We start from the raw sequence: 24608 nt of genomic DNA on the forward strand, positions 1-24608 counted from the left end.
CTGCTGCTAATCTTATGGGTTTTCCTCTGTAGGTGACTCTTTGTTTTTCTCTTGCAGCCTTCAGGATCCTTTCTTTATCCTTATACCTTTCCATTCTAAATATGATGTGTCTTGGTGTCTTTAAGTCTGGTTTAATTCTGTTTGGGACCCTCTGGGCTTCTTGAATCTTTATGTCTTTGATGTTGTCTAGACTAGACAACTTTTCAGCTATTATGGCCTGAAGAATCCTTTCTTCCTCTTCCTCTCTTCCTCTGGTAAGCCAATAATGCGTATATTGTTTCTTTTGAAGTCATCCCATAGGTCTCTGTTTTTTTTTCAGCATCTCTTAATCTCTTTTTGAGATCTCTTACTTCTCATTTAGTTGTCTCTAATTCGTCCTCGATCTTGCTAATTCTGTCTTCAGCCTCATTGATTCTATTCTCTCTGCCCTCTACTGTTTTCTGGAGTTCATCTATTTTGTTTCCCTGTTCTGATACTGTTTTAGCTTGTTCAGCTAGTTGTGTTCTTAGCTCAGCTATTTCAGCTTTCAGCTCTCTAATAACCTTGAGATAGTGTTTTCTTCCAGAGTCTCATTTGTTGTTCCTGTATTTCTGATTATAATTCTTTCAAACTGTTTACTCACTCCTGTAATTATTTCCTTAGCTAATGTTTGGATGTTGACCTTGTTATTTTGTGCTTCACCCTTTGGGGGGCTTTTAGCTGGACTGTTGTCCTGGTTCGTTGCTCCAATATTTCTTCTTGTTGGTTTACCCATTTTATATATTATGTTATGAGTTCCCTCTCTTAGTACTTTTCAAATTACTGATCACTATTTCCTGGATTGACTTGTGTCTAAGTAAGGTAAAAAGTTAACAGTTGTTTCAATAGTATTTTAGTCCCTGAGTTGGAGCTTGGTGATTTAAAAGCCTCTTTTTTTTTTTTCTTCTCTGTAGGCTATGGGAGCCTGAGGGCTTCTAACTATAAGTAGGCTTCTTAACTTAATCACTGACTCCTAACCAAGAGATAAGGCAGAATGTGGCAGAGACAGTCAGGTGGTTATGCAAAGAGACTTTCACAGCCCCACAGCTATGCCACTGAGGTATAGGTCTTCTCCTGAATTTCCTGGTTAGATCTCTTCCTCTGTCCCTCCCTGCCGCTGCTCCAGATTTTGAGAACAGTAGCAATGGAGACTCAGAGTTGCACTTGGTGAGTCTCCGGGGAGTCCTCTCCTCCCTTCAGCTGTCCCCTTGTTGGTGGAACAGACTGGAGGTGGTGTCTCAACTGATAGACTATCGGACTGTTACCAGCCACTTAGTCTCTCCCTAGGCTCCTCTCTGTCACCAGCCACGTGTGTTTGCACTCACCAGTGATTTAGTGGGTTCCTGTAGTCGTTCTAGTCCTGTCTTGTTTCAGTCCCAGGTGATCTCTTTTGATATTCCTAGTTGATCCGGGAGAGGAGAGAGACTTCACCGTTATCAGCTGATCTTGGATGGACCTTGAAAAATTCATGTTAAGTGAAATAAGTCAGAAACAGAAGGATGAATATGGGATGATCTCACTCTCAGGCAGAAGTTGAAAAACAAGATCGGGGATTAAAAAAAAAACAAAACACAAGTAGAACCTGAAATGGAACTGGCGTATCTCACCAAAGTAAAAGACTCTGGGTTGGGTGGGTGGGGAGAATACAGGTCTAAGAAGGATGACAGAGGACCTAGTGGGGGTTGTATTATTATATGGGAAACTGGGGAATGTTATACATGTACAGACTATTTTATTTACTGTTGAATGTGAAACATTAATTTCCCAATAAAGAAATGCCTAAACTTGGGGGTCACTCCTTGTGCCCAGCCCTAGTACTCCAGTGGGGTAGCCGAAGGAAGTAAAGAGAAATGGGTATCCCAGGGAGCCCTCCTACATGGTGAGAGCCTGAGGCTTTGTCCAGGCCCAGTGAAAGTGCTGATACCTCATGCTAAGCCCTGTTCCTGGTACTTTATGAGTTTGATCAAGTGTCTCTTTGCTCTCTTCTCTCCATCTATAAAATGGTCATACAAACCTCTACCTCAAAACAACTTGATAAAAGCCTGAAAAGGGAAATGCATTTGAAGCACCAGGTGCTGTATAAGGCAGGTCCTCTGGGGGAGGGGGGGGGAACCACTCCATTGCCTTCTCTCTTGCCCTCCCCAGCCATTTGTCTCCTTTAGTCAGAGCTGTATGGGAGAAGAGGATTTGGGAGAGCCCTTTGTTTCCAGTTTCACTATCTGAGTGGGAGTGTGACATGAGTCACTTGTAAAGAGGTCTTTAATCCTATCAGAATATGTGTGGCTCAACCTACCTGACTTTGGACCTTAAACTTATTTAGTGATGTGTTTAGAAATAGTTTATCAACTATTTCTTGATAAACTGGAAAAGGTTTTATTTCACCTTTTTTTCTTTTTCTTTGACAGGTAAAATAGAGCTGTGTTTATATACCTTGTTGGGTTTTTCCTAGGAGAGCCATGAAATGACTCACATTTTTTAAAGCTTGTTTGCTTGTCTATGTATTTATAAGAGAGATAGAAGAGAGACACACAAAGAGAACAAGAGCATCACTGGCATATGTGATGCGAGGGATTGCACTTGAGACCTCGTGCATACATGCCTACTGCTTTTGCTACTTCATTTTCCCCACTTTGCTCTTTTCCCTTGAGCATACATTTTGAAGATCACATCAACAATGCATATGGAAACATTCTGTGTTCCTCCATGAAGCTCAGAACATCTCATTGTATCTACATAGAGCACAGTTCAAACAGGCAGGTCCCCACAGAGGGATGTGAGGGCTGTCGCTAGCCTGGCACAGAGACAATGGTGCAACAGAAAAATGTTAGTTACTGTTTTCTATATTTTGCCAGCCTAACTTTGGGAAAGTTCCTAGGGCACTCCCCTGTTGCTGTCTCCTGCCCACCCCACACCCCCCATGATCAGCACACTGCTCTGCAAGACTCTCTCAGCCAGTAGGTGCTCACCAATAGGTGCTCAGGAGGGTCCTCACTTTATCTCCTATCTGTGGTCAGGCCTTGATAGCAGAAACAGAAATAGGGAGGCAGCCTCAACTTCATTTTTTTCCTGGGGCCTTTCCCCTATGCATTTTACTGAGGGGCCCAACTTATAGCCAGACCTGTAGCTGGGAGGGGAACTGAGAAGCATGTTCTCCAGCTTTCTCACCTCTGCTTACTGGGAAAGTCCACAAAAGCAGTTTGGGTTGCCTGTCACCGCAGTAGCCCACAACATAATTCTGTGTCTCACAAATTAGGAAATGGAGACTGCGTGAGGGTTGTATATGTGGGTGGTGGTGGATATGTCATTGTTTGAGAGTTCAGGTTTTTATCTCCTCACTGTCTGTAGACTTAGTCAAAAGGAGGCCTGTCACTGAACTCAGAAAGGCAGAAACTACTCAGATACTGCAGATTATAAATCTTCTCTGCACATTATAACAACTTAAAAGAAAAAAAACACCCCAAAGTATCCTTTTGAATGTATTATCACTGATAAGTAACTGTTATGGGCTGAACTGTGCCCACTATGGACTTATGTGTATTCTATAAGTATACTGGACTTAACTGGCTACCTGAAATGCACTCTCTGTTCCTTTGAATTCAGTTGCAGCTAGCTGTTCCTGCATGTTCTCTTTCTCTTCAGACCACCATGCTGCTTCTTCAGAACATAAGCACGTGTAGCTGAGCCCTTTTAAACTAAAAGACTCTTATCTCTTCAGCCATCATGACTAGCCTATCTCTGCTCCATTGCCTATTTTGCTGTACCTAAATAATCGTAATGTATTAAACTCCCCATTTGTTTAAACCAAAGCCAAAGCTGTGCCAGAATTTTTATTTATTTATTTTTTTGTTTGCTTACTTATTTATATATTTATTTATTTTTGTCTCCAGGGTTATTGCTGGGGCTCTGCATTAAGAATCCACTACTCCTGGAGGCCATTTTCCCATTTTTGTTGCCCTTGTTATTGTTGTTATAGCTGTTGTTGTTGGATAAAACAGAGAGAAAGATAGACCTGCTTCACCACCTGTGAAGCGACTCCCTGCAGGTGGGGGAGGGCTCGAACAGAGGTCTTTGCACTTCATACCGTGTGTGCTTAACCCACTGTGACACTGCCTGGCCTCCAGATTGATTTTTTAATTGCTATACCTGCCCATTCATTTTTTGAAGTCCCCATTACCTTAGTCTGATTTAGGACAAATTCTTTTTGTGTGTTGAGACGGGGCCTCCTATGTGTGGTTTCATAGCTCTCAGGACACCTTTTAGTTCAGAAAGAAAGACAGAGAGAGGCAATTACAGAAGCCAGACCTTCCACCTTCTGCATCCCACAATGACTTTGGGTCCATACTCCCAGAGGGATAAAGAATAAGAAAGCTATCAGGGGGAGGGGATGGGATAGGGAGAGCTGGTGGTAGGAATTGTGTGGAGTTGTATCCCTCTTATCCTATGGTTTTGTCAATGTTTCCTTTTTGTTCTTTTTCTTCCCTGTAGGCTATGAGAGCCTGAGGGCTTATAAACTATAAGTAGACTTCTTAGCTTAATCACTGACTCCTGACCAGGAGATAAAGCAGGGTGGGGCAGAGATAATCCAGTGCTTATGCAAAGAGACTCTTAACAGCCCCAACACTAGGCCACCGAGGTATAGATCTTCTCCTGAGATTCTTTGTTAGTTCCCTGTCCCCTGGTGTCAGCACAGGGCCTCCCCTCTGCTACTCCAGCTTCTGAGGGCAGTAGCAATGGAGATTCATAGCTGCATTTGATGAGTCTCAGGGGAGTCCTCTCCTCCCTTCAGCCATCCCCTTGTTGGTGAAACAGACTGGAGGTGGTGTCTCAACTGGTAAACTGCCAGACTGTTACCAGCCACTTAATCTCTCCCTAGGCTCCTCTATCCACACACCACACATGTTTGCACTCACTGGTGATTTGGTGGATTCCTGAAGTCATTCTAGTCCTGTATTGTTGCAGTCCCAGGTGGTCTCCTTTGGTATTCCTACTTGACCTGGGAGAGGAGAGGAGAGAAACAGCTGCTGCTGCTCTGTAGCTCCACCTCTGGAAGTCCAATTTTTCCTTTTTATAAATAAAAAATTAAAGAAAAAAAAAGAGAGAGGAAGAGACATCAGACCACCAGAGCTTTCTCCATCGCCATGGCTTTGAACCTGGACTAAGCACCTGCCAAGACAAGCACTACCTGATGAGCTAGTCCTTGTGGAGATAAGGTCTATAAAGAAGCAAATTAAAAGGTCAAGCCAGTGGACCCTAATCTAATATGAATGGTATCCTTCTAAAAAGAGGCCATTTAGATGACATGACAACCCCTCCCTGGGAGCAGCTTTGACAGGAAAAAATCCAATTGTTTGACGGACTGGACAAAAACAAACAAAACCAGTACAAATACCTTTGTACTGATAAGAACTTTGTACTGAACAGAAGTGATCAGTGGAGACCTTGGAAGGAAGCTCTACTTGACCTGTTTCCTCATTACCATACTAATAAACACACCCCTGATGTTTCTCTGCCATTGTCTGTACACATGATGAATGATTATGCTTGATGGCTGGGTGTCTCTCAGCAGTGCAAGCTCACCTCTCTCCCACATGGATATCCATGACCCTGGAAAACTCTTAAATATACATTGACTTCATTATCACCCTAATTCTACTGAGAATAGAGCTGTGTCCTCCTCCCTTTTCTTGTTCAAACTTGGCTCCACTGTGCTGACCAGACTTACCTCCCAACTTAAAAGTTACCATTTGCCACTGAAGTCCCTTTTCTAGTCAGCTGTCCCTGTCAGCTGGGATCTTGTCCTGTTAAAGTTAGTTCCCAGGGAAGTGTTGTTAAGTCATCTGAGCTATAAGTCTCAAGTCAGTTTGCTTTCTCTTTTTCTTAAAAAAAATTAATTTACTAATGAGAGAAGAAGGGAATTAAAAAACAGATAATCACCCTGTCATATATGAAGGTGGGGATTGAACCCAGTGCCTCGTGTTTGAGAATCCAATGCTTTATCAACTGTTTCACTTCCTGAGCCATTGCTTTTTCTTCCTTAACCCTACACAGTCCACCTTGATTTTTACAAGGCAACACAACTTACACAAAGTTGTTAAAACTCTTGGAATGTCAACCCTTCAGCTTCATTACTCCAGTGAAACCTTTCCTAGCTCATAGAACTTCTTAATTCCATTTTGGGTGTCACTTCCTAGCAAAGCCTCAGGGCCTGTGAGATAGGCTTTATGTTGGGGGAAAATATATACCTTAAAGCAATAGCGCAAAATAGTTTGCAGTAAGTCAATAAATGAGACAAGCAAGTAGACAGACCTAAAAAAGACACCATAAAGTACCTAATGAAACAGTTTCTACTTAGACCTAGATACACTCCTCACCTACTTCCCATTTCATCCCTCAGTCACCCCAAAGCTAACTTTCTCAGACAAAGTAAGCATTACAAAAACTGGATAAGGGCAAGAGACTGGCATACTTTAATGATGACACTTTAGTCACTATCAGGCCACCCCATCACCTGGGGCCCTAGTCAGGGAGTCCTGGGATTCCCACAGAAATGGGTCTAGACCTCTAACAGATGCCTCTCTCCACAGTCACTGGTCATCTCCATCAGGAACAACATAATGGTCCCCTATAGGACCTTGCCCTCAGTGTGGATCAACAGTGGTATGTAATGTCCCATTCTCCAAAGGGAGGTTGGATAACATACTGTACCTACCACCTGAGGAAGATGGGCCCTGAAATTAGTGTAACCTGGAATATTCCTAGCCATGACCACAGAATGAGAGCTCAGACCTACAGGGATTCAGAGGTTACATAGGCTCCTGTGCTGATTATGGGCCTCAGATCAAACGAATGGGGTTTACAGTTAACAATATTTATATTCTTTTCCCATATCTGGGAGCTACTGTCTTCCCTGATCCAACTTTCTAGTCCTTTTTCCAACTATGACACCATTTCCCCAGACAATAACCTGGTCCACCTGCATATTAGCTGTCAGGCCCTTGGAATATTTTGACCTACTAGCTTTTCCCCAAAGGGAGACCCCCAAATCTTCATCTGTAATATTCTTTTTTTTAAATATATTTATTTATTTTCTCTTTGGTTACCCTTGTTTTCTTATTGTTGTGGTAGTTATTGTTGTTATTGATGTCATTGTTGGATAGGACAGAAAGAAATGGAGAGAGATGGGGAAGACAGAGAGGGGGAGAGAAAGATAGACACCTGCAGACCTGCTTCACCACCTGTGAAATCTGCAGGTGGGGAGCAGGGGCCTCGAAATGGGATCCTTCTGCTGGTCCTTGCGCTTAACCTGCTGCACTACCGCCAGACTCCCATCTGTAATATTCTTGCCTTTAGGTTCATGATCAGTTAACAATTTGTTCTGCTTTATATTTTAACTCTTTTTACAGCCACCAGGTCCCAGATGCTACCATGGTGCCAACCTAACTTCCCTGGGCAGACAACCCCACCAATGTGTCCTGGATCCCTGCCTCCCAAGAGCCCTGCCCCACTAGGGAAAAGAGAGAGACAAACTGGGAGTATGGATCTACCTGCCAATGTCCATGTTCTGTGGGGAAGCAATTAAGAGTCCAGACCCTCCACCTTCTGCACCCCATAACCATCCTGGGTCTATACTTCCAGACGGATTAAAGAACAGGGAAGCTTTTGAGGAAGGGGCTAGGATACAGAGTTGTGGTGGTAGAAATTGTGTGGAATTATAACCCCTCTTATCCTACAGTCTTGTCAGTATTTCCATTTTATAAATAAATTAAAAAAATTAAAATAAAGTACAAAACAAAGAAAATAAAAAACTCTTGGTGTATTACACCAAAGCAAAGGGCTCTGGGGAACTGAAACAAATATTAGAACAGAGTTGCTCTTTTTATTCAGGAAATTAAGAATTCCAGGAGCATTATATATATCACTTATATCACATATATATAATATGTCATTATAGATTATAAACCACAGTAGGAGGTTAATTTGGTCTCTTGAGTTGCTTCCTTCATTGTTTCTTGTCATATGTATTTCTCCATCTACCTTATCTCTCTTTTTAAGATATTTTTATGTCATTTATTTATTTAAGATAGAGATAGAGAGAAATTAAGATTTACAGTTCCTGCCTGTTTGGTTTCTCACTGAGTCCTGCGCTCCCAGAAAGACTCAGCCTGCTTCTTGGATAATTTCAGACCCCTGGTCTCAAGCCGAGCGCGAAGGCATTTTTGCTGAGGGGATCCCTCTGAACTAAGGGCATATTGCCCATAGTGATAGGTTGTGAAAAAGAGGTAGTTAGACTGTGAACCAACATTCCTGTCAGAAATTTCTGTCAGGGAATTCTCTCACGTCTCTCTGCAAGCCTATCCTCCGATTTAAGATGCCTGGCACCCGTCCCAATAACTCTTACAGGGCTCGGAGTACCCAGTTTGAATGATAGATTTATTAAGAGTATCTATATATCCGGAGAGCCTTGCTGCTTATGCCTTTGCTTATAATCTTTTTATATAGTGGACTATTGTAACTATGACCTCTAGCCTCCAGCAGACCCTCTCCCAGCCATTTGATAAAAAACAGATTTTTAAAAAAATATATTCTGTTTAATGAGAGTGAGACAGAGACACCAGTGTACTGCTCACCTCTGGCTTATGGTGGTGCCAGGGATAGAACCTGAGACCTCAGAGCCTCAGATATGAAAGTCTTTGCATAACCATTATGGTTATGCCTATCCGAATTAAGATGACTGGCATCCGTCCTAATGACTTTTACAGGGCGTGGAGTACCCAGTTTGAATTATAGATATTAAGAGTATATATCAGACGTTCCTGACACCCTTCGGGACTGTTGAGAATTTGAGCAGAGAACGAGAAGTCTTTGGGTCACACCAGAGTGTTGCCCTGGCCAGAAAGCCCTCAATTACTTCACACCATACTCATCCTCACGCGACAGGTTGGTCTGAGGAATATAAAGTGGATAGAAAATAAAGTGGACAGTTTAGAAAATAAACACACGATACCCCAGCTTCTCAGGTGACATTATACACACTGGCGTTACTCCTATAAAAGCCCTAGATCTTGAAAGAGTAAAAGCTAGTCCTTGAAGGCCAGAAAAGCGGCTGGGATTTTTAAAGCAGCAAATTTTCCTTTGACAGCACACTCCCCCGCCCAAGGAAAAGGTAGAGTCAGGGGAGTGGCTGGGGAGGATCTGTCTAGGAAGTTGTGAACTGAAGCTCCTGTGTCTCCGATGTCATAGGTGGAAACGAGTGAAGGGGGCGAGCGTAACTGTGGCAGAGGTAGCTGAACAGCAGAAACAAAAAGAATTTTCTTTTTTTACTGAAGGGTTTTGGTACTGGGAACCGCAGCAGCAGCCGCGCGAGGCTGTCTGCGCCTAGGTGATTATGCCCCGGCTACTCCAGTGGTGGGCGTGGCGGCAGTGCGGTGGTGCAGCAGGGCTGTGGGTGGCTGGGGCATATCCGCAAAAGGTGGACCCACCACGGTACCCAGCCCTGATGGTTCCCGGGTTCAGAGGTGAGAGGGGGCGGGCCTGACACTAAGGCCCTTCTCCGGCTGCTGAGCTGAGCTCTGTAAACATCACCCTTCCCCACCTCCCAGACTGCTCTTTGTTCCTCCAGGGGGATGGGCAGAAAACGGTGAAGTCACTGGGTTTTTTTGTTTGTTTGTTTGTTTTTAAATTTCTTTATTGGGGAATTAATGTTTTACATTCAACAGTAAGTACAATAGTTTGTACATTCATAACATTTCTCAGTTTTCCATATAACAATACAACCCCCACTAGGTCCTCTGTCATCCTTCTTGGATCTGTATTCTCCCCCACCCCCACCCCAGAGTCTTTTACTTTGGTGCAATATGCCAGTTCCAGTCCAGGTTCTACTTGTGTTTTCTCTTCTGATCTTGTTTTTCAACTTCTGCCTGAGAAAGAGATCATCCTATATTCATCCTTCTGTTTCTGACTTATTTCACTTAGCATGAATTTTTCAAGGTCCGTCCAAGATCGGCTAAAAACAGTGAAGTCACCTTTTTTAAAAAAATATTTTTATATTTATTTACTTTCCCTTTTGTTGCTTTTTTTTTATTGTTGTAGTTATTATTGCTGTTGTTGTTGTCATCGTTGTTGGATAGGACAGAGAGAAATGGAGAGAGGAGGGGAAGACAGGGGGAGAGAAAGACGCCTGCAGTCCTACTTCACCGCTTGTGAAGCGACTCCTCTGCAGGTGGGGAGCCAGGGGCTCCAAGCGGGATCCTTACACTGGTCCTGGAGCTTAGCACCATGTGTGCCTAACCCACTGGGCTACCACCCGACTCCCAAAGTCACCATTTTTAATAGCTGAGTAGTATTCCATTGTGTGTATATACCACAACTTACTCAGCTATTAATCTGTTGTTGGACACCTGGGTTGCTTCCAGGTTTTGGCTATTACAAATTGTGCTGCTAAGAACATATGTGTACACAGATCTTTTTGGATGGGTGTGTTGGGTTCCTTAGGATATATCCCCAGGAGAGGAATTGCAGGATCATAGGGTAGGTCCATTTCTAGCCTTCTGAGAGTTCTCCAGACTGCTTTCCACAGGGGTTGGACCAATTGACATTCCCACCAGCAGTGCAGGAGGGTTCCTTTGACCCCACAACCTCTCCAGCAGCAAAATGCAGTTCTAATGACTGAGGTATGCTTTTTACTTATTTGCCAGCTTTGCTGGGTCATTACATTTTTAAACTTTTCAATACTATAATGATTTTTATAAGTATGGTGGTGTGTGGTTTTGTTCACGTTTTCCTTTTTGCCATGCTCTCTTATGCAGAAGATGCTGCAGCAATAGCTTACCAAAGGGTAATTTAGCACATGATGCTGTTCTGAATGGATCTGTGCTTGGCAGCCTGCCTCTTGAGCTGGCACCATGACAGCGGAAACACTTCACACCTGGGCTTATGTTCTAAGGACAGTGGGGAAGGTCCAATTTCCATTGCTCTTGGAAATCCTTTCAGAAGTTGTCCTCTTAGAGACCATGGCCCCATTTCTTTTTTTTTTTTTTTTCCTCCTCCAGGGTTATTGCTGGGCTCGGTGCCTGCACCATGAATCCACCGCTCCTGGAGGCCATTTTTTCCCCCTTTTGTTGCCCTTGTTGTAGCTTCGTTATGGTTATTATTATTGCCCTTGTTGACGCAATTAGTTGTTGGATAGGACAGAGAGAAATGGAGAGAGGAGGGGAAGACAGAGAAGGGGAGAGAAAGATAGACACCTGCAGGCCTGCTTCACCGCCTGTGAAGCGACTCCCCTGCAGGTGTGGAGCCGGGGGCTCAAACCGGGATCCTTACGCCGGTCCCTGCGCTTTGCGCCACATGCGCTTAACCCACTGCGCCACCGCCCGACCCCCCATGGCCCCATTTCTTACTAAATCAACAACCGGCTATCCTTTTCATGGTGGGAGAGAAAGTGTCTTTTTTGGCACCCTCAAGTGAAGGATTGACCTGTGTGTTAGGGCTGTGTTGGAACTAAACATTCTTACTAGTTCTAGACCAACAAAAGTGTTCATATGTATAGTGTGCTGCTTTGCATGTGTGTGACCCAGATTCAAGACCATCCTACCATCTTGAAGGAAGTTTTGGACATATGATCCCTTTCACACTCTGCCCCTCTGCCTTCTCTGTCTAAAGAAAAAAAAAAAAAAAAGACCATTCTTACACAATGAATGAAAAGACAAATTTAAACCTATAGAATACAACAGATCTGCATCCCTTTAGCACATAGAATGGCAGACATAATTGCATGCATTATGGAAATAGCTCTCATTCTCACTCTGATAATTTTAGTTTTTTTCTGGAGACATGGAAATTTGCAGCATGCCTAGGTACAATGTGGCAGACAAAGAGAGCACTGGACTATGTTTCAGGATATCAGGTTGCAAAGTTAAGAGACCCCAGCATTTTTGAGTTTGCTAAGTCAATGGAACTTAGGAGAGTATAGACTCTCTTCTTTAAAAAAAATGTATTGAGGAGCTACGTGGTGATGCACCTGGTTGAGTGTACACATTAACATGCACAAGGACCCAGATTCAAGCCCCTGTCCCCACCTGCAGGGGAGAAGCTTTACCAGCAGTGAAACTGTGCTGCATTCTATTTTATGGTTGAGACTTTTCTTTCATTTTTATTAGTGATTTTAATTTCACAAGGTCATAAGATAACAAGGGTATAGTTCCTCACTACACTTACCACCACAGTTCTGTGCCCCACCCCCTACAAAGTCTTAGTAATTCTTGCTGCTACTATGAAAAGTATCTTTTCAGTAACATTTTCTAGTTGCTTTTGTGGATGGGAAGAACTGCCATTGATTCATGCAGGTTGACTTTGTGTTGTCAAACTTGCTGAACTGTGTTAATTCTAACTTATTTGAATCTTTGCTTTTCCTGAGTTGGCATTTCCTTTTTCCGTTACTGAGGCGAAAGTCATACCACACCTCCCATGATTTCTGGTAGATGGGTAGTGGGGGTTGGGGGATGACTCACTAGTCAGGAGTGGAAAATGTTTTGTTCTCTGACAAAGGGAGGGTCCTCCAAGACACTAACATGGGTTGAAAAGCGCCCTAAAGACCTAAAGTTCGGGGTGGGGGGAGTTCTAGAGAGGAGTCACCAAAAAGAGATAGGGAGAACTTTTTATTTTATTTATTACATATTGAGAGACAGAATTTCACATAAGACAGAGACTGAGAAAAGAAGCCAGTCTTGAGGGGAAAAAAATGGGAACCTCAGGCATGTAAATCTGATGCTCTGTCAGTGGAACTATCTCCTTGACTGTGAGAGCCTGGGATTTAGAGAGGAAGATGAAGACAGAAAAGGGAAAGATCTTTTTAACAGAGTAGAGGAGTGGGCTGGGATTGGGAGATATCAGGGATGCTGGATGGTAAGAATCACAGGTTCTGAAAGAGCAACAGGACTATCTTCATCCAGCAGAATGACATGAAGAAGCCCTGGTGGATTTTGTGTCAATAATTGGGGGGCAGGGCTGGAGGAGCCCAAGCAGCTGGTAGATAGATGTGAGTGCCAGACTCCCTTGACTCAGCTTTATAAACAGAACATTTCCAGTGAAAACAGAGGAAATTCCCAGTCTTCTGCCTGGGCTTATTATATGTGTGCAGCTTACACAAGAGCAGGCCTGACACCACCTCCTGCCTCACCTGACAGCATCCTTGGACATCGGATTGGAGGTTCAGAGTCTGCTGTTCAGTGATGGACACCTCCCCAAGGAAGGTGTTGGGAGTTGAAGTTGCCCACCTAGTTCAGACTTTCCCTGGGAAGAAGGGCTAATGCATCTCACTCTCCCTATGCCAAGTGCTCATCACAGACTTTCACTCCCAAGAAAAAGGTACATCATGATCCCCATTTGGTACCTGGGGAATTGATCCAAAACCATGTTAGATTCATTCATTCATTCATTCATTCATTCATTCATTCATTCATTCCCAATCTCAAGGATGAACCACAGACTCAAACCTGAATCCAGAATAAGAAGGTGAAAGGGGAGCATTTCATTTCCAAGAAAACTAAGAGAAGGCTAGTAATCTGGGCCTTTAGTTATATTGTTCTTCCCTTCTTTGCTCCACTGACAGCTTTCTTGGTGGAGGAACTATTTCTGGAAAGACATACTGGGATTTTTGTGGTTTGTAGTCTTAGCTGGACCTAGGTTTGATGGAGAAGCTGAGAGAGCTGCATGAATCTCTCAATCTATCTCTCTTCTCTCTCTTTCTCTCTCTAATTCACCACAGTTTGGGATCTAAATGCTGTTCAAACATTTATCCCAAGTCTCTGAGGTATGCTTTGGAACAAGAAACAGGAGCTGCTCTTGCAGACTCATTGAACCCTGAGGTGTTAGAGCAAAATGTGGATGCAATGCCTTTCAGTGGCCCCAACTGCCTCCCTCAGAGTCAGGCCAGGTCTCTCTCACTCAGGAGAGGGCTTTGCTGCTAGGCTGCTAGGCAGGCTGGCACCTTCCACATTCTTGAGAGGAGGCTGATATTCCTGAAGTGACACCTTCACGCAGGTCTACACAACAGGGGAGAAACCCTTGACCTCTAGGGCTCAGGAAGCGAGCTCAGCAATAGAGCACAAGATTGCCGGGTTCAATCCCCAACCCCATCATATTCTAGAACTGAACAGTGTTATGGTTTCTTCCTTCCTTCCTTCCTTCCTTCCTTCCTTCCTTTTTTTTATTTCTTTATTATGGGATTAATGTTTTATAGTCGACAGTAAATACAATAGTTTGTACATGCATAACATTTCTGTTTTCCACATAACAATACAACCCTCACTAGGTCCTCTGTCATCCTTTTCCAGGACCTGTACTCTCACTCCCAACAACCCCAGAGTCTTTTACTTTTGTGCAATACACCAACTCCAGTTCAGGTTCTATTTGTGTTTTCTCTTCTGATCTTGTTTTTCAGCTTCTTCCTGAGAGCAAGATCATCCCATATTCATCCTTCTGTTTCTGACTTATTTCACTTAACATGATTTCTTCAAGCTCCATCCAAGATGGGCTGAAGATGGTGAAGTCACCATTTTTAGTAGCTGAGTAGTATTCCACTGTGTACATATATCACAACTTACTCAGCCACTTATCTGTTGTTGGACACCTGGGTTGCTTCCAGGTTTTGGCTATTACAAATTGTGCTGCTAAGAGCATATGTGTACACAAAATTTTTTGGATGGGTGTGTTGGATTCCTTAGGATCTCCAGGAGAGGAATTGCAGGACCATAGGGTAGGTCTATTTCTAGCCTTCTGAGAGTTCACCAGACTGTCCTCCACAGAGGTTGGACCAATTGACATTCCCACCAGCAGTGTAGGAGGGTTCCTTTGATCCCACACCCTCTCCAGCATTTACTGCTGTTACCTTTTCTGATTTATGACATTCTCACAGGAGAGAAGTGCTATCTCATTGTTGTCTTTATTTGCATTTCTCTGACAATCAGAGACTTGGAGCATTTTTTCATGTGTTTCTCAGCTTTTTAGATCTCTTTTGTGGTGAATATTCTGTCCATGTCCTCTCCCCATTTTTGGATGGGGTCATTTGTTTTCTTGTTGTTGAGTTTGGTAAGCTCTTTATAATTTTGGTTATTAAACTCTTTGTTTCATTGAAGATGTCTTTCAAATTTATGTGGAAAAGAGTTCTACCAATAAATTCCTATAAGTATTTGATAATTTATGGTCTAACATCCAAGTCCTTGATCCACTTGGAATTTACTTTTGTGTTTGGTGAAATAGAGTGGTTCAGTTTCATTCTTCTGCATGTTTCAACCCATTTTTTCCAATACCATTTGTTGAAGAGACTCTGCTTTTCCCATTTAATAGTCTGGGCACCTTTGTCAAAGATTAGATGTCCAAAGGTGTGGGGGCTTACTTCTGGGCTCTCAATTCTATTCCACTGGTCAGTGTGTCTATTCATGTTCCAGTACCAAGCAGTTTTGATGGCAATGGCCCTATAATACAGTTTGAGACCTGTGAGTGTCATGCCACCAGTTCTGCTCTTTCTTTTCAAGTTTGTTTTGGCAATTCTAGGTCTTTTCTGGTTCCAGATAAACATCTATAGCATTTGTTCTATTCTCATGAAAAATGTGTTTGGGATCTTGATGGGGATAGCACTAAATTTGTATATGGCTCTGGGTAGTATATTCATTTTGATGATGTTAATTCTTCCATCCCATGAACATGGACTATTTTCCCACTTCTTTATGTCTTTTTCAATTTCCTTGAGTAGTGACTCATAATTTTCAATATACAGGTCTTTCACTTTTTGGTTAGGTTTATTCCTAGGTATTTTACTGTTTTTGTTGGTATAGTAAAAGGAATTGATTTCTGGATTTCATCTTCTTTTAACTTAGTGTTTTTATAGAGGAATGCCACTGTCTTTTGTATGTTAATTTTATAGCCTGACACCTTACTGTATTGCCTGATGATTTCCAAAAGCTTCTTGCTGGATTCCTTAGGTTTTTCTGTGTATACTATCATGACATCTGCAAATAGGGAGAGTTTGACTTCTTCTCTTCCAGTCTGTATTCCTTTAATTCCTTGCTCCTGCCTCATTGCTGTGGCAAGAACTTCCAACACTATGTTGAATAGTAATGGTGATAGTGGGCAGCCCTGTCTGAGGGGAAATGCTTCCAGTTTTTCCCATTGAGTATGATGTTGGCTGTAGGTTTGCTGTATATAGACTCCACTGTTGGGAAATTGTGCAGATGTGGTTGAGCTTGGCAGGGCTCACAAAGCACCCTACATTCCCTGCTACTATGGCCCATCCTTTTATTATCTACATATCAATCTTCTACTTTGTCTTACAAATGACTAAATGTCTCCTTCCTAATTTCCCCCAGGGTATTTTTATTAATCCTACCAGTTAAAACCCTCACAACAGTTGCTAAGGAAGTTCCTACCTTGACAGCCTCTTCCATTTTTCTCCACCCCTCTCCTAACCATGTATGGGATTGTCAAACCACTTCCGTTGCTGTCTTGTCTCTTTCGTGTCCTGACCTAGAGGAGGGCAGGTGTGCAGACCGAGAGGCTGACGCCGGCCATTGTGGTTGGTGCCATGTAGCTTAACCAGATGTGCTCCCTCCCAACTCTGGGAAGCTCGAATGAATAAAGATTTGAATTGTCCTGCCGCCACAAACTCAGTCCCTGGGTCATCTCTCTCACGCGCAATGCTACCCCGACACCACTATCTTCAGGAATTTTCCATCTATCCTCATTTTTTGTAGTGTTTCGATCATAAAAGGATGTTGGATTTTATCAAAGGCTTTTTCTGCATCTATTGATATGACCATGTGGTTTTTGGTCTTGCTTTTATTGATGTGGTGGATCACGTTGATTGATTTATGTTATTAAACCAACGTTGCATCCCCGGTGTAAACCCCACTTGGTCATGATGAACAATCTTTTTAATATACTGCTGTGTCTGGTTGGCTAAAATTTTGTTCAATATTTTAGCATCTATGTTCATCAGAGATATTGGTCTGTAGTTTTCTTTATTGGTTGTGTCCCTGTCTGCTTTTGGTATCAGAGTGTTGTTGCCATCATAGAAGCTGAAAGGGAGTGTTCCTCTGTCTTCAATCTTTTGAAGACTTTTAAACATAGAGGTATTAACTCTACCTTGAAGGTTTTGTAGAATTCATTTATTTGTAAAACCACCAGATCCAGGACTTTTATTCTTGGGAAAGTTTTGATAACTGTTTCAATTTCGTTAGCTGTGATGGGCCTATTCATATTATCTAGTTCATCTTTGTTTAATTTTGGAAGTTTGTAGGTATCTAGGAAATCATTCATTTCTTCCAGGTTCTCTTTCTTGGTGGCATATAGTTGTTCATAGAAGCCTCTCATGATATGTTAAATTTCTGCAGTCTGTAGTGATATCTCCTCTTTCATTTACGATCCAATTTATTTGGGTCTTCTCCCTTTTTTGTTTTGTGAGTCTGGCTAAAGATTTGTCTATTTTGTTCACTCTTTCAAAGAAACAACATTTACTTTTGTTGATCTTGTGTATGGTTTTCTTATTTTCAATGTTATTGATTTCTGCCCTAACTTTAGTGATTTCTTTCCTCTGGTTGCTTTAGGGTTCCTTTGTTCTTCTTCTAGGTCTTTTTTTTTAATATTTTATTTATTTATTCCCTTTTGTTGCCCTTGTTGTTTTATTGTTGTAGTTATTATTGTTGTTGATGATTTCGTTTTGTTGGACAGGACAGAGAGAAATGGATAGAGGAGAGGAAGACAGAGAGGGAGAGAGAAAGTTAGACACCTGCAGACCTGCTTCAGCGCCTGTGAAGCGACTCCCCTGCAGGTGGGGAGCCAGGGGCTCAAACTGGGATCCTTAGGCTGGTCCTTGTGCCTTGCCGCCACCTGTGCTTAACCCGCTATGCCTACCGCCTGACTCCCTTCTTCTAGGTCTTTAAGGTGTGCAATCAGGTTGTTTATTGGTACTTTTTCTTGTTTCTTAATGTGTGCTTGTATGGCTATGAACTTCCCTCTCAGTACTGCCTTAGCTGTGTCCCAAATATTTTGATAGCTGTATCTTCATTTTCATTGAACTCTCAAAACATTTTTATTTCTTCCTTTATTTCCTCTTTGACCCAGTAGTTGTTAAGGAGTGCACTGTTGAGCTTCCACATTTGGGGACTATTACTAATCTTTTGTTGATTTTTAAGTGTTAGTTTAATTCCACTGTGGTCTGAGAAGATGCTTGGGATGAATTCAATGCTCTTGAATTTGCTGATGCTGTCTTTGTGGCCTAACATATGGTCTATCCTTGAGAATGACCCATGTGGACTTGAGTAGAATGTGTATTCCAGTTTCTTGGAGTGAATGTCCAAGAAAATTTGAAAATGTCCAATAGTTCTAGTTTATCTATCTCCTCATTTAGCTCCCTCATGTCTTTATTGATTTTCTGCCTGGATGATCTGTCAAGTTGAGAGAGTGGGGTCTTGAAGGCCCCACCAAGGTGTATATGTTCTCCTGAGTTTCCTGGTCAGTTCTCTGTCCCCTGATATCAGCACAGAGCCTCCCCGCTACTGCTTCAGCCTCTGAGGGCAGTAGCAATGGAGACTCACAATTGCATTTGGTGAGTCTTAGGGGAGTTCTCTCCTCCCTTCAGCAGTCTTTTGGTTGGTAATACAGACTGGAGGTAGTACCTCAGCTGGTAATTGCCAGACTGTTATCAGCTGATCAATCTTTCTTTAGGCTCCTCTCTGTCTATGAGCCACACATGTTTGCACTTACTGGCGGTTCAGTGGGTTCCTGAAGTCGTTCTAGTCCTGTGTTGTTGTGGTCCCAGGTGATCTCCTTTGGTATTCCTCTTTATTTCTTTCCTTCTTTCTTCCTTTCTTTTTCTCTCCCTTTCTTTCTTTAACATCTTTTACATTTTTCATCTTTATTTATTGGATAGAGACAGTCATTATAGCTTTCAGGACTATTTCCTGGGGAGGAGGTACCCTATTCAGCCTACCCTTTGCTTTAATCCAGGGCTCTGTGATTAGATGCAATAGCTCACAGGTGGAGCAGCCCCTAGCCGAATTTAGATCAGGGTCTTAAAGGACCATGATTTGCAAAAATGGGAGGGGAGCATAAATTGAGAGGGTAAGAAGAGGTAGAAAGGGAGAGAGACAGAGAGACACCGGCAGCACTACTTCACCAGTTACAAGCTTTCACACTGCAGGTGGGGACTCAGGTCTCAATCCTGGGTCCTTGTGCACTGTAATGTGCACACAACTAGGTGTGCCACCACTCAGCCCCCCTGCCTCCCCACCCATTTCTCCCAGGGAGATGAGTATTTATCAAAACAAAAAAAGGATAGACAAGAGAGAAGAAAATACATGCTTTAGAGACATGTAGACCTGTGGAGGGTGCCTCACTCTTTTCTTAAGAATCAGCAAATAGGGACTGAGCGGCGGCACACACAGTTGTGCACAAACATTATGGCACCCCAGGACTCGGGTTCAAGTCCCCGGCTCCCACCTGTGGGGGCAGGAGCTTCACAGTTGTGAAGTCAGCTCCAGGTGGGGACCCGGGGGCTCGAACTGGGATCCTTACGCCAGTCCTTGCACCATGTGCACTTAACCTGCTGTGCTACCATCTGACTCCCCATGTCCCTTCTTATAAGGGCACTAATTCCATCAGACTAAGACTCCGCCATTATGACCTCATCTAACCCTAATTACGTCTTAAAGCAGTCATTTCCAAATACCATCACATTGGTGAAGGGGGAGGGGGAAGGTAGAGTTATAGAAATATAAGAAAGTGGGAGTCAGTGGTAGCGCAGCGGGTTAAGCGCACATGGTGCAACGCAAGGACCAGCATAAGGATCCCACCAGCAGGGGAATTGCTTCACAGGTGGTGAAGCAGGTCTCAGGTGTCTTGCTTTCCCCCTCTCTGTCTTCCCCTCCTCTCTCCATTTCTCTCTGTCCTATCTAACAATGACGACATCAATAATAACTACAACAACAATAAAAAACAACAAGGGAAAATAAATAAATATAAAAAAGAAATATAAGAATGTGAGGAAATGGGCTGGGGAGATAGCATAATGGCTATGCAAAAAGACTTCCATTTCTGAGTCTACTAGATCATAGGTTCAATCCCCAGCACTACCATAAGCTAGAGCTGAGGGGTGCTCTGGACACAAAACAAAAACAAACAAACAAACAAAACACAACGTGAGGGAAGTACATTCAGTTTATAAAGCCAACTAAACAGGCATGGATTCACACAGAAGGAGCTTTACAGGCTCCTGCTTCTACACTAGGGCCATGATGTCCTGATAAACCAATACCCATGTTATGCCATTGAGGTGCTTGAATGAACTCTTGCCAGATTGTAGGATTATTCTAAACTTTCCTATTGTCCATCTCAAACTCAAGAGGAGCTGGTATCAGGTTTCTTAATGTAACTATTGTCATTATCTTTTTTATTTTTAATTTATTTAGGGAGATAAGACATAGCTCACTGGGAATAATGTGCAATTTAGAATGTGTAAGGTATTAAGGGAACTCTGTGGATGAAGGAGCAGTACTGTGGTGTCTGTTTCTCCCTCTCTAGCGAAAATAAAAAGAATGAAAAATTGGCCTAACCTGTGTAATAAAATAACATATTCATGAGCTAGGTGGTGGTGCACCTCGTTGAGTGCACATGTTACAATGCACAAGAACCTGGGTTTGAGTCCCCAGTCCCTACCTGTAGGGGAAAAGCTTTGTGAGTGGTGGAGCAATGCTACAGATGTCTCTCTATCTCTCTATCACCCACTTCCCTCTTGATTTCTGCTTGTCATTATCCAATAAATAAATATAATAAAGTAAAAAAATATATTTATACATTTCATGAGAGAGATAGGGTGAGCCACAGAGACAGAAAAAAAATGACCAGTGTACTGCTCCAGCATAGCTGATGTCAAGTACCTGTCAAGGGCCTCACAGTGGTAAGTGCTGTGCTTTACCTATGACTCCACCTCTGGGTGCTCTGTTATTTTAAAACAAAGGACATGTACCAAACACAGAACATCTACCAAAGGACTTTTTTTGTGTGTTCCTAACTTTTAAAAATTTTATTAGTGATTTAACAATGATCGACAAGATTCTGGGTTAAGAGGGGTACAATTTCATGCAATTCACACCACAAGAGTTCCATATCCCCTCCTTTCAATTAGAAGGGTTCCTACTATTTATCCCTCTGGGAGTATGGACCAAATATTTTTATGGAGCAGAAGGTGGAAGGTTTGGCTTCTGCAGTTGCTTCTCTGCTGGACATGGGCATTGACAGGTCAATCCATACCCCCAGTCTGTTTCTATCTTTACCAATTGAGGTAGGACTCTGGGATGGTAGGGTTCCAGGATGCATTGGTGAGGATGTCTGCCCAGGGAAGTCAGGTTGGCATCATGGTAGCACCTGCAACTTGGATATAAAGCAGAATTGTGCTGCTAAAACCTGGAAGCAAGCCAGGTGCCCAACAACAGATGAATGGCTGAGAAAGGTGTGGTATACATACACAATGGAATACTACACAGCTGTTAAGAACAATGAACCCACATTCTCTGACCCATCTTGGATGGAGCTAGAAGGAATTATGTTAAGTGAGCTAAGTCAGAAAGACAAAGACGAGTATAGGATGATCCCACTCATAAACAGAAGTTCAGAAAGAAGAACAGAAAGGGATACTCAAAGCAGGAAAGAAGGATTTGACTGAATTTGGTATAGGGCACCAAAGTAAAAACTCTGGGTTGAGGGTGAGGGCAGTTGTTCAGCTTCACGGGCCAGAGGGGGAGGGAGGATGGGATGGGGCATAGTCTTTTGGTGGTGGGAATGGTGTTTATGTACACTCCTATTAATTTGTAGTCATATAAATCACTATTAAATTAATATGAGAGGGAAAAAATTGAATGTCTCAAACTTTTTAATACATAGACCATAGGTTGAGTCTTTGATATGTTGACTCTCTTAAAAGCTTAGACCAGGGAGAACAGAAGCAATTTGTATAAGACACAGCTAAATACAAATAATGTCAAAGGACATAAATTATGGTGATGTTGTGTATTATACAGCAAATCCTAGCAAAGGGATATTTCAAAGTTAACGCAGTTGCCAAATAATGTGATTGTAGTAATATCTATTGCCTTCTTAAACCCTAAGACAGCAGGAACCTCCTCCCGCTTCCTCTATAGAGCCTATATTTCCCCCAGTCCTGGAACCTCTGGGGTGGGGCTCACTTTCCTGCATGCCTCTCTCAGTTCATACCAAATGATATTGCATCTGCTGATCCCAGCCTAATCAACACAACGAGTACCACCTCAGCATGCTTCACTTCAGACTGTGTCCAGAGACTGCAGGTGTGGAATGTCAACCTTTCAGCCTCATTACTTGGTTGAGACCTTTCCTTTGATAGGATTTTCTAATTCCATTCCAGGTAGTTCACTTCCTAACAAAGCCCCAAAACCTAGATATAGACCAGGTCCCATGAGATAGAGCATATGTTCACACATATCCATAAACTAGGGCAAAATATATACCTGAAAGCAAAAGTACACAGTAGTCTGCAGTGAGTCAGTATAAAGTTCCCAATGAAATAGCATCTACTTAGACTTAGATACCCTCCTCACTTACTTCCTATTAGACTTCCCTCACTCACTCCAAAGCTAACTTTGTCCGACACAGTAAGGACTACAAAAACTGAATAAGGGTAAGAGACTGGCATACTTTAACTGATAGTGACTCTTTAGTCACTATCAGGCCACCTCATCAGCCCTATTCGGGGTGTCCTGAGATTCCCAGACAGACATGATTGGCCTAAACCACGAAGAAATCCCTCTTTCCATTGTTACTGGTCATCTCTATCATGAACAACAAAATAGACCTCTTTGTGGGCCCCCATAGGATCTTGCCCTCAACTTGGATCAACAATGGTAGAGAATGTTCCATCCTCTGAAGGGAGGCTGGACAGAATACTCTATCTTCCACCTAAGGAAGATGGGTTCTGAAATTGGGGCAGTTTGGAATGTTCCTACTCATGACCACAGAATGTGAGCTCAGATCTATAGGGATGCAGAGGTCACATGTGCTCCTAAGCTGAATATGGGCCTTGGATCAGAGCAAATCGATGGGGTTTGCAGTCAACAATATTTATACCCCTTTCCCATATTGGGGAGCTACTCTCTTCCCTGATCCAGCTTTCTGGTCCTTTTCCCAGCCATGACATCATCTCCCCAGACAATAACTTGGATCTACCTGCACATCAGATTTCAGGCTCAGGGAAAAAGGCCCTTTGGAATATAACTAAAATACACCCACTAGCTATCAAAAAAATGGAGACCCCCCCTCCAACTCTTCATCTGCACCATTCCAGCCTTTAGGTTCATGATTGTTCAACAATTTGTTTGACTTTATATGTTAACTCTCTTTTCAGCCACCAGGTTTCAGATACTAGCAGGATACCAACCAGACTTCCCCAGACAGACAACCATGCCAATGTGTCCTGGAGTTCCAATTCCCCAGAACCCCACCCCACTAGGGAAAGAGAGAGGCAGGCTGGGAGTACAGATCTACCTGTCAACTCCCATGTTTAGCAGGGAAGCAATTATAGAGCCCAGAGCTTCCACCTTCTGCATCTCACAATGACCTTGGGTCCATACATCCAGAGGGTTAAAGAATAGAAAAGCTATCAGGGGAGGGGATGGGATACAGAGTTCTAGGAATTGAGTGGAGTTATACCTCTCTTATCTTATGGTTTTATCAGTGTTTCCTTTTTATAAATAAATAAATAAAAGATATAAAGCAGAATAAATTGTTTTATAATTATAATCAGGAACTTAAAGGTAAGAGTAGAGCAGATGAGATTTGGGGTCTTTATGTTGGAAGTATCTGGGAAGTCTATTTTAGTTATATTCCAAAGGGTCCATGACTTTACTAATTTTTGTCTGAACCCAACTGCTAACATGCAGATGGCTGAAAGTATTGTCTGGGAAGATGGTGTCAGAGTTGAGGATAGTACTTCAAAGCTGGATAAAGGCAGAGAGAAGCTCCCAAATATGGTGAAAGTATATAAATACCATTAACTGTAAACCCCATCAGTCTGACCTAGGTCCCATGTCTATTGATATTTAGCACAGGAGCCTGTGTAACCTCTGTGTCCCTGTGGATCTGAACTTGCTTTCCATGGTCATGGCTAGGAACATTCTAGGCTGCACTCATTTCAGGACCAGTCTTCCTCAGCCTCCTATCAGACAGTGGGGCAGTTTCTACCATTGCTGTTCTACACTGAGGACAATGTCCTGTAGAGACCCACAAGAGTGTTTAAGATGTTGTTCCTTAAGGAGATGACCAGTGATGGTGGAGAGAAGGATCTGTTAAGAGGTCTAGGCCTATCATATCTATGTAGCCCATCATATCTAGATGGTGGAGTGGCCTGGTAGTGACCAATAGGACCATCATTAAAATGGGCCAGTCTCTTGCCCTTATCCAGCTTTTGTAGCCCTTACTTTATCTGACAGGGCTAGATTTAAAGTGATTGAGGGAAGTGAAATAAGAAGTAGGTGAGGAGGATATCTAGGTCTAAATAGAAACTATTTGAT

The 24608-nt window shown here is 42.7% G+C and overlaps 1 protein-coding gene across 6 annotated transcripts in view; it reads left to right on the forward strand.

Annotated features, from left to right (window-relative positions):
* The window catches only part of VCPKMT (valosin containing protein lysine methyltransferase), an 86416-nt gene that overhangs the window by 29720 nt on the left and 32088 nt on the right, over positions 1-24608 (forward strand). The window contains exons 5-6 of one of the 6 annotated variants that reach the window (XM_060175076.1): positions 6603-6675; positions 7422-7681. The exons of 3 other annotated variants lie outside the window; for them this stretch is intronic. In XM_060175076.1, coding sequence (XP_060031059.1) covers positions 6603-6675; positions 7422-7597 — 249 coding nt within the window. In that variant the 3' untranslated portion in view covers positions 7598-7681. Of the gene's footprint in view, positions 1-6602; positions 6676-7421; positions 7682-24608 lie in introns of those variants that run through there. 2 more of the 6 variants (XM_060175075.1, XM_060175077.1) reach the window with 2 other exon arrangements.

This window comes from Erinaceus europaeus, chromosome 16, assembly GCF_950295315.1.
Source record: "Erinaceus europaeus chromosome 16, mEriEur2.1, whole genome shotgun sequence".
Classification (NCBI taxonomy): Eukaryota; Metazoa; Chordata; class Mammalia; order Eulipotyphla; family Erinaceidae; genus Erinaceus; species Erinaceus europaeus.